This window comes from Mus caroli, chromosome 11 (genome assembly GCF_900094665.2).
Source record: "Mus caroli chromosome 11, CAROLI_EIJ_v1.1, whole genome shotgun sequence".
NCBI classification, from domain to species: domain Eukaryota; kingdom Metazoa; phylum Chordata; class Mammalia; order Rodentia; family Muridae; genus Mus; species Mus caroli.
In genome coordinates this window covers 116,005,965-116,024,086 of record NC_034580.1, presented here as the reverse complement: position 1 = coordinate 116,024,086, position 18,122 = coordinate 116,005,965, and the positions used below count along the sequence as shown (strand labels likewise).

The following is an 18,122-nucleotide window of genomic DNA, read 5'->3' as shown; positions in this document are numbered from 1 at the left end:
ACTCTCACATGGTACACGTGACTGTGCTGTGACTGCACTGCACTCTCACGTGGTACACGTGACTGTTCTGTGACTGCACTGCACTCTCACGTGGTACACGTGACTGTGCTGTGACTGCACTGTACTCTCACGTGATACATGTGACTATCGGGTGCAGCCGAGGCCCCATGCTTGGCCTCGTGGGCCTTTGGTGAGCCTGGCCGAGTCCCTGTGAATGCTCAAGAAGACAGTTATCCATTTAAAAAATCTAGTTAGGCTGTTTATCTCTGTGCCTGACGGTGCCCTAGATGGTCTTGGGGATGGTCTGGACTTTGTAGAGTTCCGGCTCCTCCTCGGAACACTTTGGTGCTGTTGCTTCCTTTCCTCCTCTTGCCCACCCACCTTGCGCACCCTGGGACAGGACAGCTCACGCCATTCCCCAGGCCTCCTGCTTCTGCAGCATGGGGGGTAGCACCGGTTAGTTAGTGGGAAGTAGAAGTTAGGGGGCTATGCCACCTGGCCATGGGGTGCCGTGGGTGCCAGGTACAGGTGACCTCGGGTCCCTGTCAGGCACATGGCTGTATCCCAGAGTCTTAGAATAGACCTTTCCTCTGCCTTCTTGTCATCGCTCTTCTCTGGGACCTTCCATGGTTTCTGCTGCTACCTGCCTTGGCCACTTGTGGAGGTTGCAGAGGCCCCAGAGCTTTAGATAGTGTCAAGATTCATCCAGGAGAGACCCTGCTGCTATATGTTCCTCCCTCCTTGGCTGACCTCTTGACAAGGGTCCTGTCACTTCTCCTCTATGCCTCATGAGGTTTTAAAAGCACTTTAAATCATGTGCTCCTTTGTCCTACTATTTTCACGTTCAGTTTTTCTGCCGAACTATCCGGGAGATGCAGTGGGCTCGTTTCACAGCCTTCCCTGGGGTGGTGATCCTCATGAGACCTGCTGGATTAGAAGGGTTCCCCTTGGGTAGCTGCTGACCTATGTCAGACCTCTGTGTGCTGTGGCTGAGGTGCTGCTCAAGGGGCAAGGTGCTAGCTTTCCCTTGCACCTGCTTCATGTGGAGGAGGAACCAAGAGTGAAGGGCTCAGAAGGCTTCCTTGCTGATGCTAACACTACAATGTCGGTCCTGGTCATTAGCTTAGCCCTCCAGCTTGCAGGAGCTTATTGTCTGAGCCATAATTGGACAGATGAGCTATGGAGCCATCCAGCTAAGCCCAAAAGATTGGGTTGTAAGTCAGACCTCAGCAGGTAACACTTTCCTCACTGAAGCCTGGAGAACAAAGCAGAAACTAGTTATTAGGATAGCTCCCTAGAACAGGGGCTGGCTTCCTCAGGAGCCTGGGTTGCTGAGCTCTTGAGAGGTGCGACGGTTCTTGCACTAGCAGGACCTCATCCAGAGGGAGAAGGCTTTTAGCATCTCTAGGTTGGATGCCAGCATGCAGGGGTGAGCATGAGCGCAGGAGGCCAGTGACCAGCAGACCTCCACTGGGATGTGGGGCCTGCTGTCCAGCTCCTCAGAGGCAGAAGCGGCCTCAAGCCTGATAGTCAGGCGGAGTGGTAGAGCTTGTCTCCGAGAGGGCCAGGGGAGGAGGGAGGGAAGAACGAAGGAGAACACTTACAGCCTGTAGCAAGCCCTGCTCCACAAGCAAGACCTCCTGAGGTGGGCCTTCTGGGAGGCAGGACTCCTGTCTGTCCCTTAGGGAAACACTGCAGCAGGTGAGCATGTGGCTTGTCACCTCATTGGTCCATCTGTGCATGGGAGGACAAAACATGGGTCTTTGCTGGCTCCAGTTACTGTCAGCAGGCCTGATGACTACAGGGGATGGCAGGTAGAGTGTGTGAGGAGTCTTACTCATTGAGCATTGCCATCCCTCCTCGGGGCCATACCAGGCCAAGCCTTCACTTCTTGGTTGTCAGTTGGCCAGTGAGGCAGGTGAACCTTACCACCACACTGTTTCCTGTTTTTACCCTGTGGTTGCCTTGAAATTGGAAACAAATGGGAGGGGCTGTGCAGGGTGAGAGCTGCCAGCTTTGGAAGTTTATGTTTGGTTGTGGCTGGGGTCATTGTCAACATGCATTCCTGATGAAAGGTCTGTTCTATCTTGGAGAGCCCATGTCCAGTGCTGGCCAGCAGCCATGAATTCCTGGAGCTCACTGTTGGTAGTAGGGCCTAGAAAACCCTCACAGGCTCACAGCTTCTGCCTGACAGGCTACTTCCTATCTTAGAATACAGACAGGCTTGGCAATCCTGAGAGGCCTCTCAGAAGAGCATTAGGGCAACCCCATACCTGTGTGGTCACTGAGCCAAATGCTTAGCTGCCATGCGGGCGGAGCCTGCCCCAGGGCTCCAGACAGTGAGCAGCAGGCCTCCGCCTCACCGGAACACGAGTGAGACACTGCTCAGAGTAGACTGGCCTTTGCTGTTGTTTTAAAAGGTTTTTCTTCTTAGCTGGGTGATGGTGGTGCACGCCTTTAATCCCAGCAGAGGCAGAGGCAGGTGGATCTTTGAGTTCCCGGACAGCCATGGCTACATTAAAAAAAAACAACAACAACAAAAAAAAAACCAAAAAACCAACCAAACAAACCTTAACTTTTTTTCTCGTATGTATGTGTTTGTATATCATGTGTATGCCTGCTGTCTGAAAGCTTAGAAGATGCATCAGACCAACGAGAAGTGGAGTTAGAGATGGTCTGAACCCCGGTGTGGGTACTAGGGACTGAATCAGGCCCTTTGCACAAGCAGTCAGTGCTCAGAACCACATGGCCGTCTTCACATTCTGTTTTCTAAGGTGGTTTTTCATCTGCATAGCTCTTCAGATCCTCTTATGATTCCCCAGCACTCGGAACATGGTTTTTTTTGTTTTGTTTTTTTGAGATAGGATTTCACGTAGCCCAGGCTAGCCTGAAACTAGCCCGGGGATGACCTAGAATCTGTAAGGTTCCCACATCCACCTCCAAAGCATATGATGATGCTATACCTAGTTTATGTTATGCTGGTACTGAGCCCTGGCCAGGGCCTGTGTGTGCTACCAGCCCAGCTAGGTCCCAAGCTCTCAAAAGCAGTCTTTTCAGTGAAGCTAGTTTTCTCCAGTTCTGGAGCCACAGTACTCTGCTGTGTTTCCTGATGGAACATGGACCCCTATGCATTTGTGGGCATGTGAAGGACAACTTTGGCAGCCTCTCCTTTCGTCTCACCTTGTGGTGTGAGTTTCCCCCACCAACAGCAAGAGGTTGACAGGCCCACCCAACCATATCCTTAAAAGTCCTTCAGCTTAGGCCTCAGGGCAAGCAGTTGGTCCCTGCTGGGAGACCCTAGGGACATTGCCTGGCTGTGTGCTCACGCTGCCACCTGGTGGTTGTGGACAAGTATTACACAGCATGTCATCTGACTACAGGTATAAATTGAATTACGACGTTTTTTATCATGAATGAAAAGGAAGGATTCTGTACCGTTTAGCTGATAATCATGATTAAACAGGAAGAAACCTCCATTCTGCCATTTGGCTTCGATATATGGTCCCGATCTTAGGAAGATGGCCCAGCCTGTACTGGTTTCTGGTGACTCACTATGCTGTGCTTGCAGTCCAGGATCCCGTTGTAGTTGTTGCTGAGGATAGCCAAGAGAAGCTAAAGCCAGCAGAGGACAAAGAGGTACTGGAGCAGGCCCAGATCAAGGGTCCAGTAGATGTGCCTGGCGGGGAAGCTCCCAAGGAGAAGCAGGAAGCTGCACAGCTGGATCGCCCCGGCCAAGGTGAGTGCTAAGTAAATGGCCCCAACCAGCTGCCTTGACAGAGAAAGGCGTAAGCAGCCCTATGAAGGGCTCGCATGTCTAACTTAGCCTAGACCTGTGCTCCACCTTCCCCTTGGTCAAGACAGCCGCCCTCTACTGTTCCTCTTGTGACATTACCATTCTGGAGTCCTGGCAGTCCTCAGATAGCTGTAGAGGACCTGAGGTTATGGTCATGTCACACTTGAGAGCCAGAGGACAGTTCTAATTCCTAGGAACTTCAGCCTCATCTCCTCTACCTGTCCTTATGCCCTTCCAGGTATTGCTGTCCCTATGGGTGAGGCCCATCGCCATGAGCCTCCCATCCCTCATGATAAAGTGGTGGTGGATGAAGGCCAGGACCAAGAAGGGCCAGAGGAGAAAAAGCCACCTCCCAGGCTCCCTGATGAAGGAGACCCTGCAGACAGGGGGCAGGGGGCACCACCTCTGCCTGAGTCAGAGAAGGAGAAGCAGGAACCTGAGAGAGGAGGGGAAGGAAAGAGACTCGGGCAAGTCCTGGCAGTAGGAGAAACTGAACGTCCTCAGAAGGTTCCAGAAGCAAATGGCCAGCCACCTGTGCAGCCCAGGAAGGAAGATTCCAGGCCAGGAAATAGGGATCCGCAGCCAGCTGCCCAGGCCAGGGACTCTGTGGAGCTGAAGGCTCTGGCAGCAGATGACGGCAGGGAGCCTGCACAGAAGGCTGGAGGCGCCCTGTGGAAGCCCGTGGAGAATGCTGCTGAGAGCGATGCTGGTGAGTGTCAGTCGCCTGGAGTTCATCATGGGGAGCTCCCTTGGTGGGTGCAGCAGAAATGGGCTAGTCCTTCTCAGTCCCCAGCCCTCCCATTCCACATGATTAGCATGTGAATGTCACGGCCCCTTCAGCAGCTGGTGGAGTGAAGAAGAGCCTGGGAGCTTGACAGCTTCCATAATATCTGTCACACAGTTGTTGCCAGACCACTAAATGTCAGGTGCCAGGCTGTTCTTGGGGTGCACACGGGGGACAGTGCAGGAACGCTTGACAGGTAACACACTGTTAAGTACCCGTCTAAGAGCTGGTTAGGACAGCGCTCGCATTTTAATTGGCTCAGGTAGTCACCATTGGCTCACAGCCATCAGCTGAGATTGTTAAATATTTCTTTATTACTTCCCTGGTAATCATCAGGTTGGATATAAACTGTGCTGGGCGGGTGGCGGTTGCTAGCTATAGAGTCATTTTAGGAAACATCTGCCAGCCCCTCACCCCACACCCAACTCTGACTTTCCAACAAAGCAGCTGAGTCTCCCTGTGTGCAGGTGGGAAGGCGGGCCTCCCTGTACAAAGGCCGGAGGCTGCAGAGCAGAGGGAGAAGAAGGAGGCTGAGCAACAGGGTGGAGACCAGGCAGGGAGCAAGCTGGAAGGTGAGGCTGGCCCTTTGGGAGGAGCCCCAGAATGAACTGGGGTGGGATGGGTGCTCCTGGGTCCTTCCTGCCTCCATGGTTTTTATGCTAAGGAAACACCTCCAGTGACCCCTCCCTATTTCCTACCTCTCTAGGATTGTTTTTAATCTCCCCTTTTGTGCCCCTAAAAGAGGTGTCACATCGTCACATGGCTTTTAACTACTATTTTGATTTCCTCTTTAAGCAGGTTAATATTTTCTCTACTCTTGCTTAAAGGCTGGGAGGGAGGCCTTGGTACACAGGTTTGAAGACTCATTTGAAGGCTGTGCCTGAGGTGTACCTGTGCGCAGGTCGGGCTGGGGTGGCGTTGGTGGTCAGCAGCATGCCCCGTGTCCCCCAGCACTTGAAGTTTGCCACGGCTGATGTGCCCTGAGTTCCTCTAAAGTTTCATGTCCGTTTTGGCTTTATGGTCTCCCTGTGGTGTTTCTTGTGCAGGGGCTGCAGTGCTAGCCCGCCCAGGAGCCCTCTAGTGACCACCTGCCTAGTTAGTTTTGGTGAACCCTCAGCTGAAGTCTGACCTGGGCCTGCCTAGGGTACTTGTGCCCAGCAGTGGGTTTGAAAAGACTGAGGCTTTGCTTCTCATTCAGCCCTGAAGGCCAGACCTGAGCAGCTGCTCAGCCACTGCTCCTGGCTGACAGTGCAGACCTGGAAGGTAGAACCCAGAGCTTTCTTCTGCTTGGTTGGAGCTCACAACTTATTTGTGGAACTTTCCCACACTTGTTATTTTTGTCTCTGGTTTTAGTCTGACTAAATTTGTTGGTTCCAGTTTCTGTAATCTGTCACCTAAACATGCTTGATTCTTTGATTGTTTTTTTCTTTCTGAAGAAGAGACTTTTCATGGTTTCCTATTGTGCCTCTCTTCCATATGCCTCTCAATGGGACGGACAGCTGAGATTAAAAAGCTAGTAGCAGGTACGGCTCAGGACTGTGATGTAAAGAAGCATGTGTGTGGAGGCCCTGGCAGTGTGGGGACCACCTTGGTGGCACATGCAGCCCCTGAGGGCCCTGCATGAAGACGGGTCAGTCCCAAGGAGTGGCACCCCTCCAGACACAGCACAGCCCCCTAGGTGGGGTCTCTGACCCTCCAGCTCCCTCTTCCTTCTCAGCCCTGTGGCCTTGTCCTTAGAGAACAGCCTAACGGTGTCTCTAAGCAACTGAAACCTGAGCTAGAGACAGGGTTGGGGCTGCATGTACCTGCTGCTGTTTGTGTGGCCTGTGTCTCGTGTGAGGGCTTCCATCCCGGCCAGACACCCACTCCTGGCAGGTTCTGGCTTGGGAAAGAAAGCCAGTCACCATGCTGTTTCCCATTTGCCCTTGGGGCTTCCAGCTGGACACAGCACCTTTTCCCTCTCCCTCTCAAGCTGACGCATGCAGGAGGCGTGGGGCCTGCTTTTTCAGAACCTTGCTCTTAGCAGGTCGGGCAGTGCCAGCAGTGTGTGTGACTTTGTGTATCTTTATGTAACTGACAGTCACATGGCCGTGCAGTCAATGAGCACATGTGAAGGGAGAAGAAAGGAGCCCTGTGTTAGAAGTTCTTTCCTTCTCAAGCCTCTGTCTGGACCTTAGGCATTGGCAAGAGGACCAGCAGAGTTTCTTGAAGTCAGCTCTGTTCTTCATGGTGGGCCCCAACATCCTCTCCATGGTCCAACCTGCCTTTCCTTGCACAGGCTACTGAAGGGTTTGGGGAGACTCTAGAGCGTGCTCATGGGAACATACTTGTGACCCCTGGAAGGTCACTGGCAATGAATTGCTCTAGCGAGTTACTGGTGGGAGCCTATGAGTGTGTGCCCTGCGCCTGGGAGCTATATAGCCCTGGCTAGCCTCTTACCTCACGGAGATCTGCTTGCCTAAATCTTGTGTGCTAGGATTAAAGGTGTGTTCCACCCCATGCCCACACAAGATGTGTTTATGCTCTGACACCTAGTCCCTAACCCACCCATCTTCTAACGATGCCCAGTATAAAAATGGTATGGGTTGTGAAGATTAAACTGCCCTGGCTGCTTGCTGTGGGTAAGTGGCCCAGTGCTGACCCCAGTGCTTGGGGTGAGAAGCCAGCCAGCCCTGCTGTACTTGCTAGTGGCCACCAAGAGCAGCTGGGGTGACTGGGTGGGATACAGCAAATTTGACTAGGACAGCTTTCTTACCTGTGCTGTGGGCGTGGCCCCCAGTGAGGAGGTGGAGCTCCTTCCTCCTGGGTTCCCAGCTGTCCCTGGGCTCCACCCAGCCGCCCCTGGCCTCCAGTCCACACAGACAGCTCTCAGGCTCCGCTTGAACACTTGCAAGAAACTTTCTTAAAATAGTAACACCCCCCCTTTTTTTTTAAAGGTAGCTTTTAGGTTTTATTTTCTCTTGTGTTAGTCCTAGAACAAATGTGTGAGGTGTGGGGAGGAACCACCCAGCCCAGAGACCCTACAACTAACTGTCAAGTGCATTCCTTCTCAATGTCTGTGTGGATGTGGTGTGCATTTTCAACCAGAAACAGACAGGGATCTGGGATCGACCAGTGTGTCTGACCCACTGAGGGGAGAGGAAAAGCAGGCAGGACAGCTGCTGGTCAGGAAGGCTGCCCTGGTTAGGGCTTAGCCCTCTAGCCTTAACTCAGCGCCTCACTTCTGTGCCACTGGGACACTGGGACTGGGGTGACAATGCAGATGGTGTTGCAGATACAGGCATGGCAGGACCGACTCCCCATGGGTCACTGTCAGCACTGAAAGGCCAGCAGTCCCACCGGTGTCTGGAGTGCATCTGACTTTGTGTGTTGTGTCCCCACCAGAAGCTGGGAGGGCAGAGATGCTGGACCATGCCGTGCTGCTACAGGTGATCCAAGAACAGCAGGTGCAGCAGAAGCGCCTCCTGGACCAGCAGGAAAAGCTGCTCGCAGTGATTGAGGAGCAGCACAAGGAGATCCGGCAGCAGCGACAGGAGGGTGAGGAAGACAAGCCTAAGCCTGGTAGGTAGGACCCAGCCCAGGGGAGCAGGCAGCTGGACAGCCAGGTCTGGGGCTACCTTTGAGGCTCAGAGCCTGGAGTGTGAAGGAGGAGGTTTCAGTCTTGATGATCCTTTTTCTATTTACTTTTACTACATGTGTGCTTATGTGTGTCTGTATTGTGGTGGCTAGTAGAGGATGTCAGGTCCCCTAGATCTCTAGTTACAGACTGGTGTGAGCTGCCTGGATTAGTGCTGGGAAAGTAGCTTTGGTCTTCTCCAAGAACAGCAGGCATTCACACATGTTGAGTCATCTCCCAGCTCTTAGTGAGTCTTAACTGCTTGAAAGTTTCTTTTTAGTCAGTGCATTAGCAACTTGTGTCCATTTCTTTGGCTAAACCAATGCTCACCTTCCTTCACAGCAGACGTGCAGCCAGAGCCTGGGGTGGCTGTACTCCAAGGACAGGAGGAGGAGGCTGAGCACGCTGGGGAGACACTGGGAGATGACCCTTCACAGCCTTTGCAACCTGTGCTTGGAGCTCCTAGGGGTCACCCCGCTCCATCCCAAGACATGGGCCAGCACCCCCCAGGGGAAGTCAAGGTGCTGCCAGGCAGAGACCCTGCTGACCTTCCTGCTGGTGGCTCTGACACAGAGCCCCAGGGGGCCCCGACTGAGCTGAGAGAAGACCCGAAAGGTGCTGCCCTCAAGGCGGCTGGAGCTGGGAAGGAGCTGGTCCCAGGGAACGTGGGAGCAGTGCACAAGGCAGCCCCTGCTGAGGTACCCGAGAGTCCAGAGAAGCAGGTTGCCAAGGCAGTTGCCGGGCAGCGCCAAGATGTCTTTGGTGAAGGCTCCGAAGAAAGGAAAGAAACTGGAAAGGAAGCAATGGCCCCTGGTGCTGATACTCAGAAAGAGGCTGTCCAGCCCTTGGTAGGAGCAGAAGCTAAGAACACAAAATCCAGGCAGTCGGGACCCACCAAGGCCCCAGTTCAGGCCCAAGCCAAGTTTCATCCAGAATCCCAGGCCATCTTTGACACAGGTCAGGGTTCTCACCCAGAGGTGAGAAGTGAGGCCCCCCGAGGGGTTCACATACCTCCTGAAGAGCAGCACAGAGGAAAAGGGGGTGCTGCCATCCAGGAGGCAAAGCAGAGACCAGACCCTAACTCTGGGCCCAAACTAGCTGTGCCTGCGGGTCAGAAGCCAGAGAATGCCAAACCCAACCGAGACCTAAAAGTGCAGGCTGGCTCTGACCTGCGGAGGAGACGGCGGGATCTTGCCTCTCATCCAGAGCAGGAGCTGGCTCCAAAGGATGGCGTCATCATTAGCTTTAACTCCCTCCCTAATGTTCAGGTGAACGACCTCCGCAGTGCTCTGGACACCCAGCTCCGCCAGGCTGCAGGGGCTGCATTGCAGGTGGTACATAGCCGACAGATTAAACAGTTGTCTGGAGATATGGAGGAAGCCTGAGAGCCTGGTCAGGGAAAGGCTGCCGCTAGACATTGGATGGCAGCTGGTGTTCTCTGGTGCCACCCTGATTGGAGGCCACATTCTTATGTTCCCAGGGATCAGTATCTAAGTCCCTCATGATGAGTTGTGAAAGTCTAACCTGCCACCCCACCCCAGACATCACTTGCTCCAAGGCTACACCAAAGCACTCACTAGCCCGAGTATGGTTTGGTTTTTGAGGCAGCCCAGGAAAGACAGTGCTAAGGTTCAGCTCCGACGCTTGTCTGTTCAGACTCACGGTCTGGCCAGAAGCAGTGCTGACAGCATGGCAGGCAACTTTGAAGTTGCCAGTCTTCCTCTAACTTGCAACCTGTGACAGCCAGATTTCACTGACTCCATAGGGTGGGAAACCTGCAACAGGCATGTCTGTCTGCCCTGGGGGGGCGTGGGGGGGGCGGTAGGTATGACTTGACTTGGGCTGGGGAAGGAGGCACACAGCTCCCCTGGTTTTTATCACCCACATTCTTCTGAAGGCTGATTATGAAACAAAAAATAAAATGCCACTGACAAGTCTCGAGTCGAGTTGGTTTACCTGAGGAAAACACATTCAGGGTCCTGGACACCAAACAGGCTGGAGGTCACAGGGACATGCGCCCTAGCCGAGTGCAGCTGGGAGACCAACAGGTTCCCATGCTGATCCCTGTTGTAGGGAAGGAGGTTGAACAGTGAGCTCAGGCTTGCCACCAGCAAGCCCTGGGATGTCTCATTTGCTGTTCTGTATCTGTGTGGCCTCAGACCCAGTCGAGCTGCCCTTTGTCAGCCAGTACTGCTGCCAGGGCTTGCCCCTGTTGTCTTTGAGCAGAGAACACTGTTATGTTTTGTCACTCCTTTGCCCAGTAAGGAGATTGAGGGATAAGAACCTGGTTTGTCCCCAAGCCCTGGAATGAAGGGCCTGAAGGACCAGGAGCCTCAGTGGGGTCCTGTTTGGACCAGGCCACACCCTAGTTAGTGTGCATGTTCTGCACCTCTTGAAATATATTTATTACAATTAAAATTTAGGCTCATGTATATGTACTAATGTTTACCTGTCTCTGCACCAGATGCATGCAGTGCCCTTGGATGTGAGAAGAGGGCGTCAGGCTTCCTCCCATCCTTTCTGACTAAAACAAGAAATATCTGGTGGAAAGACGCCATCTGGCCTTGCCCTCAGATTGGAGCTCTTGTAGCCTTGCTGGGACTGGGGCTTCCTCGTAGCTTGATAGTCCTGAGGTCATTCTACTCTCCCTGGTCTCTGAGGATCTGTTTTAGAGGTAGGCAGGGCTGTCCTTGTCCTCAGCTCTTCCTCCTAGCTCTCCCCTCCAACCCTGCTGTCAGCCTTCAGGTGAGGGAGGGCATTTCTTATCTTAGAAAACACAAACCTAGCTGGGTGGTGGTGGTGCATGCCTTTAACCCCAGCACTTGAGAGACAGAGACAGGTGGATTTCTGAGTTCAAGGCCAGGGCTACACAGAGAAACCCTGTCTTGAACCACACATAGCCCTCCCCCCCCAAAAAAAAAAAAAAAAAACCCACAAACCTACAGATTAGGGGGGGGGGGGTTGCTGGTAAACTATAAAAATGCTGAGGTAGACAGTGCCCCCCCCTCCGGGTCAGCAGCCTGCCAGTTCCGCTACTAGCTCTAGTGGGCACTGGGTCTAGTAGGTACCTGGTACAGGCAGGCTACTGGAATGTGATGCCTGCCCACAGATGCTGCTGCTGTAGAACAGTATGCTTCTGTTCCGGAGCAACAGAGCAGCGCACAGAGTAAAGCTCAAGCTCTCCAGAGAACAGAACTGGTGTAGGGATGGCGCATACCTCTAATCCCAGCACTCGGGAGGCAGAGGCATGGGTGCATGGATCTCTCCGAGTTTGATACCAGCCTGGCCTGCATAGCGAGTTCCAGGACAACTAAGGCCGCACAGAGAAACTGTGGATCAAAACCAGAACAAGGGCTGGTGAGATGGCCCAGTGGGTAAGAGCACCCGATTGCTCTTCCGAAGGTCCGGAGTTCAAATCCCAGCAACCACATGGTGGCTCACAACCATCTGGAACGAGATCTGACTCCCTCTTCTGGAGTGTCTGAAGACATCTACACTGTACTTACATATAATAAATAAATAAATCTTTAAAAAAAAAAAAAAAACAGAACAAACCAGATTTCACCCGAGGCAGAGACATTTGCTGTGCTTCAGTGTGGTCTAAGATGCAGGGTTCCAAGTAGCAGAACCAGGAGGGAGTTTTAATTGCTTAGAAAAAAAAGGTGGTCCACCAAGGCAACATGTGTCCAGTGAAGATTCAGCAGGAGGGCTTCACAATACTAGAACTTGACTGGTAACTCTGGGCTTCCAGGCTGTGAGGAATAAATTTGCATTCTTTATAAATCCCCTGATCTCAATACTCTGCTACAACAGCCCCAACTGACTGACTGCATGCTTGAGCAGCGTCAGTGCTATGTGGCTGATACAGCCTTGGAAGCTGTCTCTATTGTAGCCAGTGAATGCATTCCCAGTTTGGAGGCCGGAGACTCGTGCAGGCACAAAGGCTTAAGGAGCGTGCACAACTGTGGCCAGAGTACTTGAGGACAATGTCCTTTCTTCTGCTCAGCTTCAGTACCAGGGTTGCCTGGCCCATGTGAGCAGCCCAGCCAGGACTGCAGCACAAGCATGTGGTAGAGGGTTTCCATGTCCCGTTGGACAATGTTCAAAAGCATGCCTACAGCGACCTACTTCCTGAAGTTTCTAGGACCTTCCAAAATAGAATCACTAGCCGGGGACCAAGGCTTCACGAACATTAGTCCATGGGATAAGGTCCGTGTGTATGAGAATCTAATATTCACATCATGACAGAGCTGGAAGGCGTGGGCCCTGGAGCCCTAAGAGCTGAGCTGTCTGTAGGCCAGGGCTACTCAGGGCCGTGACCTGTCTGCTTCTTCGGGGTTACGGTGGAAAATGGAGAGAACTTTTTGCCACACAGATTTGAGGGAGCCTGAGTTCAGTGGGGCCCAAAGTTGGGAGTCTTCAGGGAGAAGATACAAGAAGCTACAGTCAATGAGCTTTCAAGAGAACTTGAAGATGACACTTGGCAGGTTGGGAAGTCAGTCTGAGGAGGCTGGCCTTGGGCTGTAAGCTCTTGAGAACATGGAGAAAAGAATGTTTCTGACCTGTGGAGAACAATCTGCAATCCCTGGGCAATCAGACCAACATCAGGTCTGTTAAGACCCAGCACCACCCTGTCCACGGAGACAGAATCTAGCTGCTCTGGGTCGTAGTAAGAGCCAAGAAGTCGTGTCTTGAGATGGACTCAAGAATCTATCAAACATGGGTTTTCTAGAAGCTGAAGAGATGGCCTAACATTTGAAAGCACTTGTTGCTCTTAAAGGAGGACCCAGGTTTGACTTCCCAGCATCCACATGACAGCTCACAATGATCTGTTCCAGTTCCAGGGGTCCCAACACCTTTGTGCCCTCCTGCCCACCAGTGTACTTACATGCACGCAGCCACAAGACCTGTACACATTGAATAAATAAATCTTAAACTAAAAAACCTGGGTTTCCCCACATGGGCAGGCTGGTTCCAGAAGTAGCAGTTAGGTGCCACATGGAGGCAGAGATTGGGGCCTGGCGTGTAGGGCTTGACAGTCCCTGGCCCTAGCCCTGTTCCTGGGATCCAGGGTTCTGAGGCAGGTACAAACTGTCAAGGACAAGCGTGACCTCCACACCTAAGAAACGGGACTGAGTAGTTCCCATGTTTCCCAGCAGGTGGCACTCACACACAGAATCCTTCTGCACTCTGAACTTGTTTCAAGCCCACTGTGTGAAGGGGAAGAAAGAATGAAGGCTGGGAGCTATTGTCCATAACAGGCTGCAGGGATGGCTGTCCCCCCACTGAAGGTCCAAAGATAACGTCCTTGTTGGCTTTTGTCTAGAAAAGCCTCTGCCCAGTTCCTGAGCAGCATCCACAGGGCACTTCTCACTGCGTAGGCTTGCTCCCTTATGCTGCTGCCATGGTTACCTCTGGCGTGCCTTACTCTAAGCTGTCAGGCCAGGGGCGCGATGAGCCAGACTTAGACTAAACACTTTTGATGAGAATAGTAGGGGTTTTTGTTTTAAGATTAGATGTACGTTTTGCCTGTATGTCTGTGTACCACATGTTTGCCTGGTTCCTGCAGAGGCCAGAAGGGGGTGCTGGATCCCCTGGAACTGGAGGTAAAGACAGTTGTGAGGTGCCATGTTGGTGCCAGCAACTGAACTAAAAGAGTAGCATGAGATTTTAACTGTTGAACAATCTTTCCAGCCCAAGGCGAGAACAGGGTTTTGGTTGATTTTGTTGTTGTTTGTCGTTTTAATTTGTTTATTTTGAGATGGTTCTCTCTGTGTAACAAGCCCTGGCTGTCCTAAACTTGCTTTGTAGACCAGTCTGGCCTCAAACTCATAAGAGCTCCACCTGTCTCTGCCTGCTGAGTGCTGGGATTAATGGTGTACACCACCACACCCAGCTGAGAGCTGCCACCTTTGTGGGGTGGGGGCGCAGGTGTCCTCTGAATACATTGTTCTTGGGAGAGACCAGTTCCTTATACCATGCTTTATATATAAAAGTCTGAAACTGTACAAAATTAAATCATCTTCATGTTACATCTCAACCAAATCCAGATCCTCATATACACACTGCCGGGAAATAGCCCTGCCCTGCCTGCCCATGGTTCAGGGTGGGAGGAACCATTACACAGCAGGAACTCTGCTGCCCACATGCGTGCTGTCAGGACAGGGTCCCCGTGCCCACCACTCTTCCTAGGAGCCTCCCATCATGGTCTTCTTGGCCTGGAAGAGAAAGCATTTGTTTAGATATGGCTTAAAGCAAGACATCTACCACATCAAATGCCACCTTCTCCCAACCACGCTAAAGAACTGAGGTGCTAGTGTGTCTCTGGGGGTCCCAGCCTGGGCTCACCTACGGAGGACGCCTGGCCCCTGTGACTGAGAGGTTCCGTTATGAGCTGGGCGGGGATGGATGAGGTAGCACAGCGGGATGCCTTTACCTGCTCCAGGCTAAGCAGCAGATGGAGTCACACAATTCTGGTCGGCCACAGAGAGGGTGGCAGGGACAGCAGAAACTGTGACCATTAGGAGTGTGCCTAGGGTTTCAATGACAGCTGCTGGCCACCAACCACAAGAGTAAATAAAGGCTTGTGTGGTCGCCTTCCCGCTCAGGGAGGGGCACAGGGTTGGGAGGCAGCCACAAGGCAGGGGTCAAGTTAGAAGAAACAAGAAAAGCGCAACACCTGATGACTGAACAGCCTCTGCGGGGAAACCAGTGCAGTGTGTCTGTCGCCCTGGGTTCTGAACCACCGACCCTAGCTCTAGTGGAGGGGTCATGGGCAAGAAGGCCAGGATCAAGAACCCAAGTGGCTCTCAGCATCGCTTCCGTGCTGCAGGGAGAACCTGCTGCAGACCCTGCACTTTACTCCTCGGGGACAGGGAGCGTCAAGGGTGGGTGCCTAGCAGGACACTGCCCTGGCATCTAGCAGGAATTGCTGGGAGAAACCAAGTGGAGCTGGGGTCGGTCTCATCGGGTTGCCCTTCGGCAAGACGCCAACAGCTAACTGGAGGCCCTGTCCCCCTGTCACTGGAGTTGCTTGGCAGAAAAGAGGACGCCAGACAAGGATGACGTAGCGGGGACACGCCCACCTACCGCGGCGGCGAAGCAGCTCCGTAGGGCCTCGAACTCGCGAACGCAGAGGTCCTTACTCAGGCGGCCTCCTGGGGCGGTGGACGCCTGCTGCACGCACTTGCCATACGCCGAGGCCTGAGGGAAGACGGGACCGTACAGGGACCTGACCCAAGTCGCCACCCATCCCGCTTCCGCTCCGTTCGCTCCTTACCTCAGCTCCACAGGCCGCCAGATGCTCGGGGAAGGCTCGGAGACGGCTCCGCACACGCCCCCACACCGTTCCGTTCACAGACATGAGCGGTCCTTTCATGCCCTCCAGGGCGCCGCCATCTCGGGCCCTGCCTCTTCCGGAGTCGAACGCGTGAACATCCGGACTCTCCGCCTATCCTGTTTTCTGGTTGGTCAGATTCGCAGTCCTGTGCTTCTGTAATTGGTCTCCGTCCTTGTCCGTCTCTTCTTGAGACTTTGGACTGGCTGAGGCGCAGATGTTCCCGCCTTCATGTCCGCCCCTTACGAGCCATTGGTCGGGGGAGCGAGAGGAGCGCGACGATTGGAGGATCGAAGCCTGGCGGAAGCGGGGCAGGTTGGGAGGTTACCTGGACCATGGCAGCTGTGCCGCCGCTGCGGGACCGCTTGAGCTTCTTGCATAGGGTGAGTAAAACTCACCGGGTGTGCTGACCCCCGGCGCCCGGGGACCTCGCTAGATTAGCGGGGACAGACTGTCCAGCAGCTGCCGAGAATGAGTGTGCCTGCCGTGATAGCAGAAGGTTAACCCCAAGGGCGGCGGGCGATCTCCAGCGGGGCCCATCGGCTCTCCCCAGGCTTCATTTCAGAAGATCCTGGAAACTCGTACATCTCCGGGGGACAGGGGGCATCTGGAAGGCCATAGCCACGGGGTGGCGAGGGCGGAGCCTGCTGCCAGCTGTTGACTGCAATAAATTGATTGCCTTGAGCTTTCTGACTGGATCTTGTGGACACTGAGTGGCCCCAGGGACCCTTCTTAGGCTTTTAAGAATCCCTGCTTACGAGAGATCAGATCACTCAAGTCTGGGACAAGATCTCAAGTACTGAACTGTGCAGCTCCCTCCCTACAGATCCCCTTGAAGGCACTGTAGACAAATAGCACGGTGAAGACATACTTGTCTTAAAAGTTCCTAAACCTCGCCCTCTCGTCCAGGTACTGATGGATGAGATAGGGTGTTCCCAGATTTCAACCAAGTAAACACCATAGGCTTGCAGTGACACGCAAGGAAGTAAGTAAGCAAGCACAACCAAGCTGATTCATGACTCGGTAAGATGGAAGTTCGCCATCTTCAAGGAACCTTAAAGTCCCCAAGCTGAGCGGTTCCCACTCTTTGGGTCTGTACCCAGGAGTCTCACCCATCCAATACACAGAAAGCCCTGAGATTCTTTCTGTTGCCGTTACTTAGTGTAGGAGGCAGGGGCTGAACCTCATCTTGACCTCGTTAGAGAACCTTTGTTCATTTTCCTCATTCCCGGGTCACTCCTCCATGCCAGAGCAGAGCCTGTTTGCAGCTCTACTTTGTGGCTCTTAGGTTGACTGTGGCCATGCCCAGACTCTCTCCTGGGCAGTTTTAGCCCCAGTCAGCATGAGGCTTGCTTCCATTCCCTTCAGTGGCTGGGACCTAGCCTGTCTAAGCTGGCAGCTCACCATGGCCTTTATTCCCCTTCAGCTCCCCATTCTGTTGAAGGGGACCTCAGATGATAGCATCCCATGTCCAGGCTACCTGTTTGAAGAGATCGCCAGTATCCTTCTGTACCGTTCCCATTGGCGGGCTTAGTGTTTAGTACGGAGGGGATCCTGACATAGCAGGAAGGGATACTGCACAAGGGTGGGGTCTTCTGCTATTCCAGGAGCACCGACAACTTCTATTTTTGGATTTTCGAGACAGGGTTTCTCTGTGTAGCCCTGGCTGTCCTGGAACTCACTTTGTTGACCAGACTGGCCTCGAACTCAGAAATCCGCCTGCCTCTGCCTCCCAAGTGCTGGGATTAAAGGCGTGCGCCACCACCGCCCAGCTCACAGACAAGTTCTTTTTCCTAGCATCCAGATGTGTGTGGCAGTAGGGTTTGGGGGAAACACCAAGAACTGCAATACCAATAGTATAGAGACCGGGACACCCTAAAAGTTCCAGTGCTGGTTAAACCAAAGCCTGTGGGAGTGGTCTTCATAGAGTGAGACCTGAGAAGGCCCTCGGTCACAGGAGGGCAAGTCTGTCTCAGCCAGTAGATCCTTCCTGGTATGGCCTGTGTCAACCTGCTTCCCTAACCCAAATGACTCTCAGAGATTTCCCACGAGTCACTAGGCAGCAGCCAGTGCCTGCTGGAGTACCTCCTGAACCGTCTGGACAGCAGCTCCGGCCATGTGAAGCTCAAGGTGAGTCTCTGGATGGCAGGCAGAAGGTGAGGCCTCAGTTCCTGCGGCCAGGTCATGGGGGAGGGGCACCTAGCTGCACCACAGCAACTGCCGGCCCCGCAGCCACTCTCATCCCTGCAGCCACTGCCACCCCGCAGCCACCACCAGCCCCGCAGCCACTGCGCCCGGTGACTCTGTGACTCTTCCTCAGGTGCTGAAGATTCTGCTTTACCTGTGTGGTCATGGCTCTTCCTCCTTCCTCCTCATCCTCAGGAGAAACTCTGCTCTCATCCAAGAAGCCACGGGTATGGAAAGACACAGGTCTGCCCAGGGAAAGCAGCGGGTGGGGCTCGGTGTGGAAAGACACAGGTGTGCCCAGGGAAAGCAGCGGGTGGGGCTGGGTGTGGAAAGACACAGGTGTGCCCAGGGAAAGCAGCGGGTGGGGCTGGGTGTGGAAAGACACAGGTGTGCCCAGGGAAAGCAG

The 18,122-nt window shown here is 53.5% G+C and overlaps 3 protein-coding genes across 13 annotated transcripts in view; 2 read left to right on the top strand and 1 right to left on the bottom strand.

The window, feature by feature from the left end:
• The window catches only part of Slc38a10 (solute carrier family 38 member 10), a 47,313-nt gene extending 37,183 nt beyond the window's left edge, over positions 1-10,130 (top strand). The window contains exons 12-17 of one of the 10 annotated variants that reach the window (XM_029483445.1): positions 3,569-3,736; positions 4,032-4,502; positions 5,045-5,149; positions 6,077-6,100; positions 7,962-8,138; positions 8,539-10,130. In XM_029483445.1, the coding sequence (XP_029339305.1) occupies positions 3,569-3,736; positions 4,032-4,502; positions 5,045-5,149; positions 6,077-6,100; positions 7,962-8,138; positions 8,539-9,578 (1,985 nt within the window). In that variant the 3' untranslated portion in view covers positions 9,579-10,130. Of the gene's footprint in view, positions 1-3,568; positions 3,737-4,031; positions 4,503-5,044; positions 5,150-6,013; positions 6,101-7,961; positions 8,139-8,535 lie in introns of all 10 variants that reach the window. The other 9 variants (XM_029483444.1, XM_029483443.1, XM_029483442.1 and 6 more) reach the window with 9 other exon arrangements.
• Positions 10,131-14,197: 4,067 nt separating this feature from the next.
• On the bottom strand, positions 14,198-15,606 carry Ndufaf8 (NADH:ubiquinone oxidoreductase complex assembly factor 8). Its single transcript, XM_021177917.2, has 3 exons — positions 15,473-15,606; positions 15,283-15,396; positions 14,198-14,411 (listed from the first exon to the last, which is right to left on the bottom strand). Exons 1-3 carry the CDS (start codon positions 15,569-15,571, stop codon positions 14,382-14,384), a joined length of 243 nt encoding a protein of 80 aa, XP_021033576.1. The 5' UTR covers positions 15,572-15,606; the 3' UTR covers positions 14,198-14,381.
• Positions 15,607-15,812: 206 nt separating this feature from the next.
• Positions 15,813-18,122, top strand: part of Tepsin (TEPSIN adaptor related protein complex 4 accessory protein) — a 9,962-nt gene continuing 7,652 nt past the window's right edge. The window contains exons 1-4 of one of the 2 annotated variants that reach the window (XM_021176303.1): positions 15,813-15,912; positions 16,956-17,028; positions 17,568-17,659; positions 17,850-17,943. In XM_021176303.1, coding sequence (XP_021031962.1) covers positions 15,865-15,912; positions 16,956-17,028; positions 17,568-17,659; positions 17,850-17,943 — 307 coding nt within the window. In that variant the 5' untranslated portion in view covers positions 15,813-15,864. The remainder of the gene's footprint in view (positions 15,913-16,955; positions 17,029-17,567; positions 17,660-17,849; positions 17,944-18,122) is intronic. The other variant, XM_029484206.1, reaches the window with a different exon arrangement.